The sequence below is a fragment of the Lissotriton helveticus genome, chromosome 1_1 (assembly GCF_964261635.1).
Source record: "Lissotriton helveticus chromosome 1_1, aLisHel1.1, whole genome shotgun sequence".
In the NCBI taxonomy this organism is placed as follows: Eukaryota; Metazoa; Chordata; class Amphibia; order Caudata; family Salamandridae; genus Lissotriton; species Lissotriton helveticus.
In genome coordinates, this window is record NC_136057.1 from 2,139,930,636 (window position 1) to 2,139,944,603 (window position 13,968).

At 48.3% G+C, this 13,968-nt stretch overlaps 1 protein-coding gene across 2 annotated transcripts in view; it reads left to right on the forward strand.

Annotated features, from left to right (window-relative positions):
• The window catches only part of RPAP2 (RNA polymerase II associated protein 2), a 564,035-nt gene that overhangs the window by 513,034 nt on the left and 37,033 nt on the right, over window positions 1–13,968 (forward strand). For both annotated transcript variants that reach the window (XM_078646326.1, XM_078646327.1), the window contains one exon: window positions 6,634–6,783. In XM_078646326.1, coding sequence (XP_078502452.1) covers window positions 6,634–6,783 — 150 coding nt within the window. The remainder of the gene's footprint in view (window positions 1–6,633; window positions 6,784–13,968) is intronic.

Consider the following 13,968-nt stretch of genomic DNA (forward strand, 5'->3'; position numbering starts at 1 on the left):
GCCCAGTATGGACTGCGCCACCTTGTAGCCGTGGAAAATACCAGCCCTGCACACGGATCCGCAAACACTACCGTGGCCTGGAGCTTTGCCACTGAGGGATAGCGAGGAGAACTTTCCTAGCTGCACATAATCGAGGCGGAGTCGGTGCACGGACCCCATAGGTCGGTTCACGTGCCCTATATGCAGACAGGGAAGAGTGGCGTGGCGGCCGCACAGCCCCCACCTGGCTAAACCACCAGTGCAGCCCTCACGAGAACGGATTCCTCCAAAGGTAATATTACCACCGTTGCATCGCCCCTACTTGTGACAATCCGAGAATGCTCATGGCGCAGCAGCTTGTAATGGGCTGGATGAGAGCCAAGATGCAGGAGGCACCATTGCGCGCAAGCAGTTTGGACCCCATGAATATGAATACCGGAGGAGTGACAGAACCTACGACCACAGCTCTGGCAGCCAAAATGGACTCAGTACTTGCGGCAGTGGAAAAGATAGGTGACGCGCTGGAACACAACAGGACCTCTTTGGAAACCAGGATAGACAAAGTCACCTCTGACTTTACCCTCCTCCACGCAGACCACCGTAAGCTGGCAGAAAAAGTCACCACGTAAGGCCAAACACTGCAGGAGCTCCAGCCTGTCACTCAGAGTCACGCGGCTGTGCTGCAAGACTTGATAGACCGCGTCCACGACCTGGAAGACAGAGCAGAAGATGTGGAGGGCTGGTCCCCCCGTAACAACATTGGCGTTGTGGGCCTGCCGGAAGGCGAAGAAGGAAGAAACCCGGAGCAATTCACGGAGCGATGGCTGCGAGATCTCCTGCCCCAGGGAACATTGTCAATGCAGTTCGCGATTGAAAGAGCCCACCGCATACGGGCACAGAAACCCCCACCAGGAGCCACACCACAGCCTCTCATATTTAAATGACTCAACTACAGAGACAGAGATGTGGTACTTCGTGAGACACGCAAGATGGACAACCTGAAAGTGAGCGGCAGCCCAGTGATTCTCTTCCCAGAAACGTCAGCTCAGAACCCTAGATCTACCATACTCGTTACTGTTTCCAGCCCGACTACGAGTAGTCACAAAGGAGGGGACCCGCTTCTTTGACTCACCCGAGGAGGCGTGGGATTGGCTAGAGGAGTCGGGACTGTGGTCGGGTGTGAGACCCTCGGGCTCAGATGGCAACAACTCAGCGGGCAGGAGAATAAGAAGACTGCAGCGACGTGGGACCATGAGGAACGCAAAACCTGAGACAGCAGCCCGAGCCCAGAGAACATAAGGAGGAAAAAGGCAGGACGCCCTGGAAGCAGTCACAACTCTCGGGTTCCCACACCCAAAAGATAGTCTGAACTCCTATGCACATGACACGTTAATGCCAAGTGGCTCCTCATCGCCATCGTCGGAGGTATCCGAGGACCTCGGTTTACCAGTGGTAACCCCACAAACAGCGGACGGCATTATATGAACTGGAACCGTCGAGCTTGACTCACTCATTGACTGCCCACGCAAGTAGAACAATGTTTGTTGTCGTTTGCGCTCTTGCGTATTGCTGGGCGGTGGGATGTTCCTACTGGGTTGAATGAAATGTCCGACTCACACAGAGGTACTACAGTAACAACACGCCCGCCACTGACCACAATAGGAATGCTACCGGGAAAGAGGGAGGGGGGGGAAACACTCACCTCATTTGCCGGCTAGCCCTACACATTACTGGTCCCACGAAGTGACATAGGAGTTTACATGGATGGCACATCACACATACTGGAATTGAGGGGGTGGCCATAACATAACACCACTAGTGTGCGCACCCCACTAGGCAACACACTGACCTAGTTCACACTACTTACCAGTTATAGAGGTTTGGACAGACATCACGAAATGAATGCCCCAGATGTTATGGTGTTCTTAGTTCATCTGTTGTTTTGTTGCAGCACACTGACACGTATGTGACTCTCCCTGGCCTCCGCACCCTGCAACGGGTCCCGGCCCTGGCTTCCTTATCAATTCAACTCATTAGGGATGACACAAGCTGACATAATCACATGGAACATACGTGGCATGTACACACCTGCGCGTCGCTACTCTATATTCGCATACCTCCAGAGGCACTCGGCTGCAATAGCCCTTCTGCCGGAAACACACATGACACAACCGGAACTAGACAGGCTGCGCAGGTGCTGGAGGGGTCAAGTATATGGCACGACATACTCAGCACATGCAAGGGGTACATTAATCTGGGCGAGAGTGGGCACCCCGTTTATTTGCACGGACACAGTGACGGACCCTGAAGGCAGATACACACTAGTGATCGCAACACTTAATGGCCAACAAATATTGCTGGGCTCCATATACGCTCCGAACACTGACCAATCCTCCTTTCTTGTGCAGTTGTCCTCAAAGCTGACCCCCTATGTTGGACTTTCCTGGCTACTAGGTGGGGATTTCCATTTGGTGTTAGACATGCACACGGACAGATCCTTTCCACCCCTCCGAAAGACATCAGCTGTATCAAATGCGCAGGCGCTCGTAGACTGGCTATCACACTGGGCATTACTGGACCTGTGGCGTGCTTTACATCCTAATGACCGTATCTATTCTTATTAATCTGCAGTCCACGACCTACATGTGCGGTTGGACAGGGTGGTGGGCTCCCAGTCATTAATCCCGCTGGTTGAGATTGCGGAATACTTCCGGCAGACGCACTCTGACCACAACCCTGTGAGGCTACAGCTGAACTTGGAACCGGTTCGTCCTCCCATACCCACTTGGGGACTCCAGCCGGCTGCTCTGGAAGACCCAGAATTCCATGTATCCCTGGAGACGGCTGTTCTGGAGTATTTTGAACTTAACGAAGGGACGGCAAGTAACACACTGATTGAACCTAATGCCCACAAGATAGCTGTCAAGGGTCACTGTTTCGGTGCCACATGGAACATACGCAAACAACTAACATTGTCGCTCACCCTTCTCGAGTCCCAATTACTCCACTATGAGCGAGAGGGCGAGGGCGAGGGTGGAGGTCGACACTCAGACCGTCTGGAAGACCTTAGGGCACAGCACGCGGAACTTATGGAACCACTCAGATGCCACAACTATGTGGCCCACATGGCTCGTACCCATGCGAAAGCAGAAAGGGCAGGCCGCTTGCTAGCCTGGCTGCTAAAACAGGAAAGCAACCGCGCCCCAATCGGAGCCATGCACACACCTGGAGGAGCCCTGGTATATACACAGTGGGAGATACACAGGGTGATGTCCGATCACTACGCACAACTCTACCCATCCAAAGGGCGTTGCACTGGCCCAAATCTGGAGACGTTTTTAGAGCCTACCCATCGTCTCAGAAGCACACCAAGAGGCGCTAGATGGTCCACTCACTTTAGAGGAAATCAGGGAGGCAATTGTGTCCATGGCGTCTGGGAAAACGTCGGGACCAGACGGCCTATCTGCTGAATATTATAAGGCCTACCAGGAGACTTTAGCGCAGCAACTGTATACCCTTTACTCCACAGCCTTGGAAGAGCACATGCTGCCCCTATCGATGCGCGAGGCCTACCTGGTGTCCCTGCTCAAACCAAACAGAGACCCTGAAAGCTTGGGATCCTACAGACCTCTGGCACTCCTCAATGTGGACTATAAAATATTTGGCAAGGTGTTGGCAGAACGCCTGGGGCCAGTGGTACCTGTGGTAGTCCACAGCGACCAAAATGGCTTTGTACCCAAGCGTAGTTCACCACTGAATTTGCGGAGATTTTTCAGAGTGGCGTCGGATAGCGTGTGGGAATGGCCCAGAGCGGGATGCCTTGTGCTGGACCTCGAGAAGACCTTCGACTGTCTGGAATGGAGCTAACTCGCGGCAGTGCTGTTGCGGTACGGGCTGGGCTTTGGTTTTCTCCAGAAGGTCGACCTACTACACAAGAATCCCACTGTTAGGATACAGACGGGGCCATACATCTCTGATGCCATACCAATATGCAGGGGCACCAGGCAGGGGTGTCCGCTTTCACCCCTCCTGTTTGCGCTTGCAATTGAACCCCTGGCAGCGGCACTACAAGCGGCGTTGGGAGATGGAATACACCTAGGGTATGCGACACACCAGGTGTCATTGTATGCGGACGACCTATTGGTCTTCATTAGGGATGTGGGAAATATACCTGCCCAACTGGCGCACACATTACGTGACTTCGCCTCCCTATCAGGAGTAAATGCCAACAAGTCTTGCCTTTACGCGTTTGGGGGGACACTCAAGACCCGGGATACATCCTAGATGGTACAAGGGTGCCTTGGAAAGTGGATACTGTCTCCTATCTAGGAATCCAGATATCCTGTCAACCAGCAGACCTTATTGATGGTAATCTGGGATGGGCTGTGACAGCCATCAAGTAACAAGTACACTTCTGGAAAATGCTCCCATTAACAGTCACTGGCAGGGTAGCATTATCCAAGATGGTGATTCTTCCCCGCCTACTGTACTATTTTGCTAATCTGCCAATCTATATCCCGGCAGCCTTCTTTACCACACTCACTAAACTACATAGGTACTTCTTCTGGGGCAACGCGCATCACAGGATAGCGCTGGCTAAGTTGTACTTGCCCACTGATCAGGGAGGCCTAGCTGCGCCTTGTTTTGAGCACTACTATCTGGCCTCACAATTACAGTGGATAGCTCATTGGCTAGCAGACAGAGGCCGCGAAGACACTGCGTCCACAACCCCTCCCCCCTCACTGGACTATATTACCAAACTCTTTCACCCATCCTCTAAAGCCCCAACGCTGACACCGCTCCTCATGGCGGTGGCCTATAAATGCTACCGTCGCAGTCTATACCTCACCAGAGCGCTAGTCCCCTATGCACCGGCCATACCACTAGAGGGTTCCCCCAGCGGGCCTGGGGTGCTCACACCTCCTGAACTTGCAGAGTGGCACAAAGCTGACTTACAGACCTTAGGAGATTTGTACCGAGACGGCACGCTCATACCATATGAATCCCTGGTTGAAGAGACGGGGCTGCCACCTGGGCAATTCCTGCATCACCGCTCCCTGATCGCGACATTGACCTCTAAGTGGGGGACATGACAGAGGAGCCGAGCCAGCCCCTCACCATACAGTACCTTTACATTATGGGGCGTGGTCGACATTCGATTAGTTGGTTTGCATTTTCCTTATGTACGCATGCAGCGATAATTCTGGAACCACTACGCCGAAAATGGGAAAAAGACATGGAACGACCACTGGAGGATAGGGATTGGGATAAGATGCTAAAGAGCCCAACGCGTATACCCAGAAACATGAGGTTCCGCCAAATACAACTGTTTATAGTTCACAGAGCATACCTTACACTCGAGAAGATAAATATGTACTTTCATCGCACAGATGTGGTGTGTCCTCGCTGCGCAGTGGTGGGGGCTGGAGTGATACACATGCTGTGGAGCTGTCACAAGTTAATCCCTTATTGGTGGGCGGTGAGGGAGGCGCTGATCACATGTGTAGGCCACACCATACCTTTTGAATGGCCTGTTTACCTGTTAAACCAATTTCGCAGAACCCCGGCCACAAAAGTTTACTCTCGCTTTCTTGACTTGGGTTTGGTGGTAGGTAAGCGACTTCTAACTAAGAGGTGGAAGGTGCAAGACCCGCCGCACATACAGGCATGGAGGTATTCGCTCCTAGCATGGGCCAAAGCAGAGGTAATAACCATCCTGCGAGAGGAAACATTGGGACTCCGGAAGACACCTTTTGCGACACAATGGGAGGAACTACTCCGGGCCTTGACACAACCTGTGGGGGACAGTCCAGAGGGACGACCTGAACACGAGGGAGGCGCCCTTACGGAGAGTGATGGATAACCCGCCAGGGGACATTTACAACGCCATGTACACACACGTGCAACATCTGATGCCCAAGGTGAACATCGTTGTGGGCTCTGGGTGGTGATGTTAACCTACGGGGGGGCCACGGTACGGGGCGATGGGGGAGGCGAGGGGACACAGTGAGGAGTGTACATCTAAAAGTCGAAATATGCTGCTGTTACTAGTTTTGAGTTTGGTTTTTGTGTTTTATCTTTAGCATCTGTGCACTTACCTACGGTGTAGGATATGAGAACACTGTAAGCTACACGAATGGAAACATGTCACTAATGTTCGATGGCCTTTATCCTGTCGAAGTTCAACTTGTAACTAGTTCAAGAATGTCGTCGACATGTACGTTTATTCTATCCCTATTCAGCTGAAATGATTATTTGAAATTGCCAGATGGTTCAATGTATGTCCGGATTGATATGATACATGTTGTCTCTCATGACGATGGGAAAATTGAAAATCAATAAAAACAGATTTAAACAAAAAAAACATGTTCAATCTTGAGCGTCTGAGAACGTGGTGGAGAAAGATACAGGATAGAGTATTACCGAATCAAGTAACTTTGTTGTGTCACATGTTGCAATTATTGACAAATCAGGCAGAATCCCAAGAAAGGCCACACCTACTAACCTATGGAAAAACAACATGTTGATATTACCCCCTGACATTTTTGCGTAGGCCACTCTTTTAATCAAGAAATTGAAAAACAATGTCACTTTCTGTTGGTGCCTGTAGTTCAATTCTCTTATTTTCATTTCACATACAAATTTCTATTTCAGGTTGTCGCCTATGATCCCACTTCGGAAGAATGCTCGTCATAGCGCTGTCTACACACAATTTATATCTACGTTACTTGGAGAATTACTTCTAGAAGAGGGCGACTTGGAAAGTTTAATACATGTTTTTAAGAACAAGACTTTGCCTAAATGGTGAGTAGTTTCCAAATACCAACATTCCCTTTTAGGAACCCTAAATATCTTAGTAATTGCTAGTAATGTTTTGCTGTATTCATAACCAGAAACATACTTTTAGAGTAATGTAGAACTCGGTTAAAACAGTGGAAACTATCCACTGCCACATTTGACGGGTCTTTTTTGCAGGTGGAGAAGATTCGAAGCAGTAATCTTTAAATCACAATTTAAAAGAGCTTGCTATAATCATTTTATCATACAGCTGAGAAGGCACATTTCAGATGCCAGATACAGTGTGTGGAGCTTCAGTAATAGTGGCTTCAGGCCACAGTTGAGCCTATCCAAATGTGATGAGGGGGCTCATTCAGGATTATACATACATTATGCGGGCATTCCTGGTTCGTTAACAAGAAACCATTTCCAAGCACTGTATTAAACTTTCACTACATTGTGGGATTAAAAAACGACTTGAGGTCTGGACTAGTTTATAGTAGTGAAGCACTGTTAGTATTAAAACAATTGACTAAACCCCATATATTTATGCAGGCAGCTATAACCTGCAACTTTTACATCATAACATTGTAACCACTAAATCAGTTGAAAACTATCAACAGCTACTGAAAATGGGTATTTTGAATAATGACACATTTAAGTCTCTTTACATAAAATAGCACAGAATAGCCACGGAGTATGTTTCTCAAGCTGTATGGGGAAATTAGTGCAGTGAAAAAGTAGGGAATACACAGGATAAACTGAGTGCCACGAGAATGACCTACTTGAACGTGTCTGTAAGCCTGTTGCAATTCCTGGGAAAACGGGAGAAAAAAAGGCAGTTTGAAAAGTTGAGTGACTAAGTATTACTGGCCAAGGTTTGACCGTGTATAGTGCAAACCCAGCCAAAATGAAGGGGTGCTGTACAGGAGGCAAAGGTACAGCCATTGAGTGTTGGAGGGGTTCTGAGACTGAAAGGTGACTGTCACTTTGTTGTGATGGAGTACTCTTTAGACAGGTTACATGCAAAGATGTTGCTTTAAATTCTGGGTGCATCAATGGAGAAGGCGTTGCCTTGTTTTTTATTTTGTCACTACTTCATCTCCAGTTTGATGGTTCCTAGCTTCAAGGGTACTGAGAGCTGTATCTGGTCTGAACTTGTCAGTCAGGTGTGGCTGTCGAGTGTGATGGCTTTGTAGATGACACAGCTGGTTTTGAAGATGCTGCAAGCTGGCAAGAGGAGCCATTATAGTTCCATCCGGTAGAGTATGGTGAGGTCCTACTTCAGGTCCTTAATGAAGCAGGCTGTGGCGTATACAATGCTCTTATTGAGGTTCACTGTGGAATTTGGCAGATCATAGAGCAGAGGTTTGCCACTACTAAGAGGCTTGTTCAGCAGTTCTCAAGTTCCTTACCAGGCAAAATGGTTTCCCATTCTTCAATAGAGATAGCTGGGACACCATCCTAGAGGGTGAGGTTGGTGTCTAGGATGAATCCAAGTGACTTGCCAGTTGAGGTTCCTATCTGGCTAGGTTTAGGCCCTTTGAGCCAGGTCTTGACTCGTTACAGCTTGACTGTTTTGGTGAGTAGAAGAATTATGTCTTGGAGTTGAGCGCCAGGTAGTGCTGATCATACAGGTCTGTATGAAGGGCAGAGAGTGTTTTAAGTGTTGGATGTCTGGAGCAAAGGAGACTTTCAAGTAGAGTTGTGTATTATCAGCGTATTGAACATTTTGAGAGTCATCCATGCGTTTAGCCCTAAGGGACTGACTCCATGTAGAGGTTGATGACAACGGATACGATCCTACAGAATTTGTAGGTATTAAGGTTATTATGGGACCTGGAGGTGCTTGTGTGATAAAACTAGTTTTCGTTGGATAAGTAGGAGATATGCTAATCATCAAAAGAAGGGTAATTAAGAAGTATAATGAATGGAACCACTCAATTTCCAAATGTTTACAGGACTAATCAAAGGGGAGTGGTGCCACTATGACGCCTTTCCTGCCCTAGAAAGCCTTAGATTTTTTCAAAGGACTCTGACTCACTATAGTTTCCTCTCGTGGCATGCTTCATCCAGTTGGCATCTGAATGTTATGTATAGGTCTCTTCTATAGCGCACGGCTACCCGGAGGGGTGTCCCGGCGCTTTGGCAAAGAGAACTACAGCGGAGAACACAACACAGCTTTTCGCGCAGGTCAGGAGAAAAAATCATACTGAAAAGAGCCAGGTTTTCAGCTCCTTTCTGAAAGAAAGGAGGCTGGTTGACTTTCTTAAAGAAACCGGTAGCTCGTTCCAGCAGCACGGGACCAAGTAGCGGAAGGAACGCCCTCCGATCCGGGCAAGTTTAATGGGAGGAACCTCAGCTTTAGCCAACACGGCGGAACGCAGAGTCCTCCTCGGAACATAAAAAGCTAATCGCTTCCCCAGATACTTAGGGCCGATCAAATGGAGGGCCTTGAAAGCCAGGGTCAAAACCTTGAAGGTGATTCTTTGAGCAATGGGCAACCAATGCAGTCTCTTTAGAAGTTCCGAGGCTCTTGCCCTGCGGGGAAGACCAAAAATGGCTCTTGCAGCCGAGTTCTGTACAATCTGCAAGCGGGCCAGCAGATATTTAGGCAGCCCGAGATACAGGGCATTCGCGTAGTCAAGTCGCGAGCCAATTAGAGACTGCACAATGATCTTTTTGTGTTGCAAGGACAGCAAAGGGAGAAACTTCCGAAGCATTTTTAAAATGCCGAAACATTTCCCCGCCAGACCAACAATTTGCGGTCCGAAAGAAAGGCCGTCATCACACTGCACACCAAGGTTTTTCGCTTTCACCGAGGGCACATCGGGAGGAAACATGTCCTGCGGCCACCAGGTCTTCCAACTAGGATCCGAAGAAGAGCAACTCCGACTTGTCGGAATTGCACTTCAGACTATTCCGCTGAAACCAGTCAAAGACCGCACCCAGATATTCCCTGATCAGACCACCATCAAAAGCCTCTCCCTTCTTACAAGTAAAAAGGAGCTGGGTGTCATCAGCATAGGATATGATCCGGGCACCAAAAGATTCCGCAACCGCCGCCAGAGGGGCCACGTAGATATTGAAGAGGGTGGGGCTGAGGATAGAACCCTGAGGAACCCCCACCTCCAGCGGCGGCATTTCTGAGGAAAACGGTGGAGCCCAGACCACTTGTCGACGGCCGGTCAGAAAGGATTTAAACCAGTTCCACACCGTCCCACGAAAACCGATCTCCCAGAGTCTGGAAAGGAGACCGCTATGGGGAACGGTGTCAAACGCCGCCGACAGGTCCAGCATAACCAGGATCGCCTTCCCTCCCAGATCTAAGGTCTCCCTGATGGCGTCGGTGATCTCGAGCAAAGCTGTCTCCGTGCTGTAATTCGCACGGAAGCCCGACTGAGAATCATGTAGGATGTTATTGCTCTCTATAAAGCTGGAAATAGTGAGCTGTACATGCTTCTCGATCACCTTAGCCAGAGCAGGGAGGAGGGAGATCGGCCTATAGTTAGCATGGACAAGAGGATTCAACAAAGGCTTTTTGAGTAGCGGCAGGATCAGAGCATGCTTCCAGGCCGATGGAACTTCGCCCAGTGTCAAGGAGAGATTAAGCAGCGGGTTGAGCAAGCTGTTAATTGCAGGCGCTATTTTTCCTAGGCATTTTGCTGGGCACGGGTCCAACGGTGAACCTGACTGAAGCCGGGAGAGAAGATCAAGAGAGGAGGTGACAGGTAACAAAGGAAAGTCCGAGAGGACTGGGCTCTTCTCGTCCGATGGCAAAGGGAGAATGACCTGCGGATCTGTGGATGACCCAGCGTCTATACCAGGGAAAGTGTCCTGAATGGACTTGATTTTGTTTATAAAAAAGTCCCCAAGCTGGCTAATCCAACCTGTGGAATGCGAGTGGCCGGGCGAGCTCGAGGAGGGGGAAACGAACTCCTTTACAATCCGTAAGAGTTCTGTGGTATATAAATAAATAATACCGGATCTATTTTTGAATGAATGAATGAATAACAGATAGCTCAATAAAATAAGAGTCAAGATTCGAGGTAGTGGGAGTTTTGCAGGTTTATTACAGCATAAAGGACAGGGACAGGACAACCTGCATAGGAACAGAATGGCAAGGACTAGCATGGCCCGGCAGCTGCCGGGGACCGGATCTGGAATGGCTAGCTCTAACATTTAATAACATTACATGAGCATATATACATAACGCAAACACATAGCATTACATTGCAATGGGCGTAGCAGTGGGTGGAGCAGTAGGTGTGACGTGTAGCAGTCGCGAAAGATAACGGTACAAAGGAGGTGTAACAGGGCGTATACATAGACATGTGATGCAAACGTAATAGAATATGTCATGAAATGGGCGGAAACATTGGAGGGGGCTACCTAAGGAGCCGGGACCTCTAACCTAATGGTGCGCGCAAACTGACAATGACGTGTTACTAGGAGAAGCTGGGGGCTATGAACTCTGTGCTAGGAGCAGAGACTAAAGTCTGGAGGGTCGGAGCGACATGTACCTAGACCCTATCTGGTATCTAATGTTTAGGGAACATGTTGATATAAACTAGAAGTCATGAGGGGAGAAGCTAACTGACTCTAAGGCTAGAGCATGCATTTATTCTACATGTAGTACGTGATGAAGAATATTAAATGACCATTAAATCCAGTATTTCTCTTACATGGAGCCGAATAGGCTAGACAATGACGGAAACTATTGATGCAGTTCAGTAGCTTAGGAATGCAGAGAAGGAGGACTAAACTGATAGCTGGAATCATAACATAGTCTTGGCAGACTCGGAGGCAGAGCCAAGCTGCACCGGGCACTGCGAGGCAGGAAGTAAGTGAAGGGTCGAGGATACAGGTGGGGGCTGTATCGCTCCTCAGCGAGGCTTCAGGAGACAGGGGCTGAATCTGATGTCCGGGCCCTGTTGAGGCCTAGAAACGGGGACTTTATAATGAAATAACGTGCACACTAAGAAACGTGGCAACATAACTTTACATAGGCCTGACACTCATATTACTCATGAGGACTAGGAAATGGCATATCAGAGGTGGACACAACTATAATTGCGTCTTGAATCGGACATGGGGAATAACATATGCATATTGGTCATGCACACATAACATATGATGGATGACTCGTAGGGACACAGAACATGACAAAATTTACTTTTCCACATTCCCTCCTTGTCACTACGTTTCCATCAGGAAACATCAATATTCATGATACCATTTATCATTTCATACAGTACCATTTGTTCATCTCGAATTGTCTTGGAACGAGATTTAGAACGGGGCTTGAGACTAGGAATACAAGAGGTAGCACACTTGCCGCAAATCGCAGGGCCACATTGTATACAGAGACAGCAGCTGAATATGATCGCTACTGCAATACCTAGAAAAGACAGGACTTTCCATCCCCAGGCAGAAATTATATTCCAGAACCAACCGGACCATGTCCAGGTGCCTGGATCTTGGTGTAACAGATGGGCAATTTTATGAAGTCTGGTTATAGCTGAATAAACAGACGGCGCGTTATTTGGAATGAAAATGCAGCAACTGGATCCGATGACTCTACAGGCCCCGCCCCTATCGGCCAGTATGACGTCAAGGACGAGACGATTCTGGAGCACAACAATTCTCATAAAGGATTGCTCTTCGGTTAAGTTACCTAGAGCAGAGGCAGTCTCATCTACTACAGCTTCAAGGGTTCTTGTTAACCTACGAATTAGCTTACTATTTACAACTGTGCCTAAATAAGGGAAAACACCTTTATCAATGTCAATGAATTGCTCTGCAGCAGTCTCAGTATAATCGACAATCGGGAGGTTTCTCTTGTGTCTAGTGTGTACTAGGTAGGAATTCCTATGGTAGTCAGGTGGTGCTAGAAAAACAGGTGGCAGTAGGAAGGCAATGTAACAGGTTCCCTCCCAATCGAGGGGCAGACGAACATATGCAGTTTGACCACAAACGAAATAAGAATGACGTGAAGCTTTAAAAATAGATTTCCCACTGTCACTACACTTGATAATAGTAGTACAATCACTATGTCCTACGTGTACAGAACCATAACTACGAACACAAAATTCGCCTTTGACTGGTAATACTGAAATAGCAGGTGAATCCATAGAATCTGGAGTAGTATCAGACTGAACATTCAGGACCATGAAATTCGACGAATAATTACCTAAATTGTACACTTCATTTTCTAGGTCTAAACCTGTTCTGTGGGGAAGACCTTTCTTGTCTGGGAAACATGTGCTGTTAAGAAAGGACATATCTGTCGAGGATGACGTTAACGTGGACCATGCTCCACACGAACCATTATGGGAAAAAGGATAAGGAAAGAGTGGCAGAACTCCCTTCGGTGTCTGGAAAGGGGGGAGTCGACCACACACCCAACAATTAGTGGCATTGCTGGTCTGGTGTGAATAATGTAACATGCGGATAAATGTATTGTTACGCATCGCGAGGCGGTATGAATATTCATGAGGAGGCAGATCACTAAACGTGTGCTCTACTGTAACATTAGAATGCTTATTTACATGAGGAACTGGAAAACACAGGTAAAATGCGTAACTGGTGCAGGAAATCAAAAGGCTGAGAAATAATATGAAACTTAGAAAAATGATACATCGAATTGAGTTTTGACTAACTCTCTCACTATGGGGGTCTATTTTATACATGTCAGAAACAGTCTAACCGTTTCACCTAGGGGAGGACTTATACAATCAAACTGACTGACTTATTTTACTAGACCGGAGTTTTTGCTTATACTCCTGCTGCGGAGTTTTCTCTACCAAGGGAGGGGTTGTATCAATGTCATTTGCGGGACAGTCCTTAGGAACAATGTTTTGACAAGTCTTGATATCCTGGGAAATGTTCTTAGAGACCGGTTTTAATCCGTAGAATTTCTTGACGTGCGAAAGATGCACCCAGCCGCGGCGTCCTTCCAATTTCACGGCTGTACGGGTGGTGAGGAGGACCTGACGGGGCTCCTTCCAACGTGGCTCCAGCGGACTTGATCTGTCGAAGTTCCGCACGAGTACCATCGAACCTGGAACGATTTCATGCGGTGCCACCTCGGTATTGTCTGGAAATGCGGCGGCAACCTGTGAACGACATGAGTTGAGGGCAGACATCAAGGAAGCTAGGTAATCTGTCAGCATATTACATGAAACATCAGTAATACTTCGGGGTCTAGGA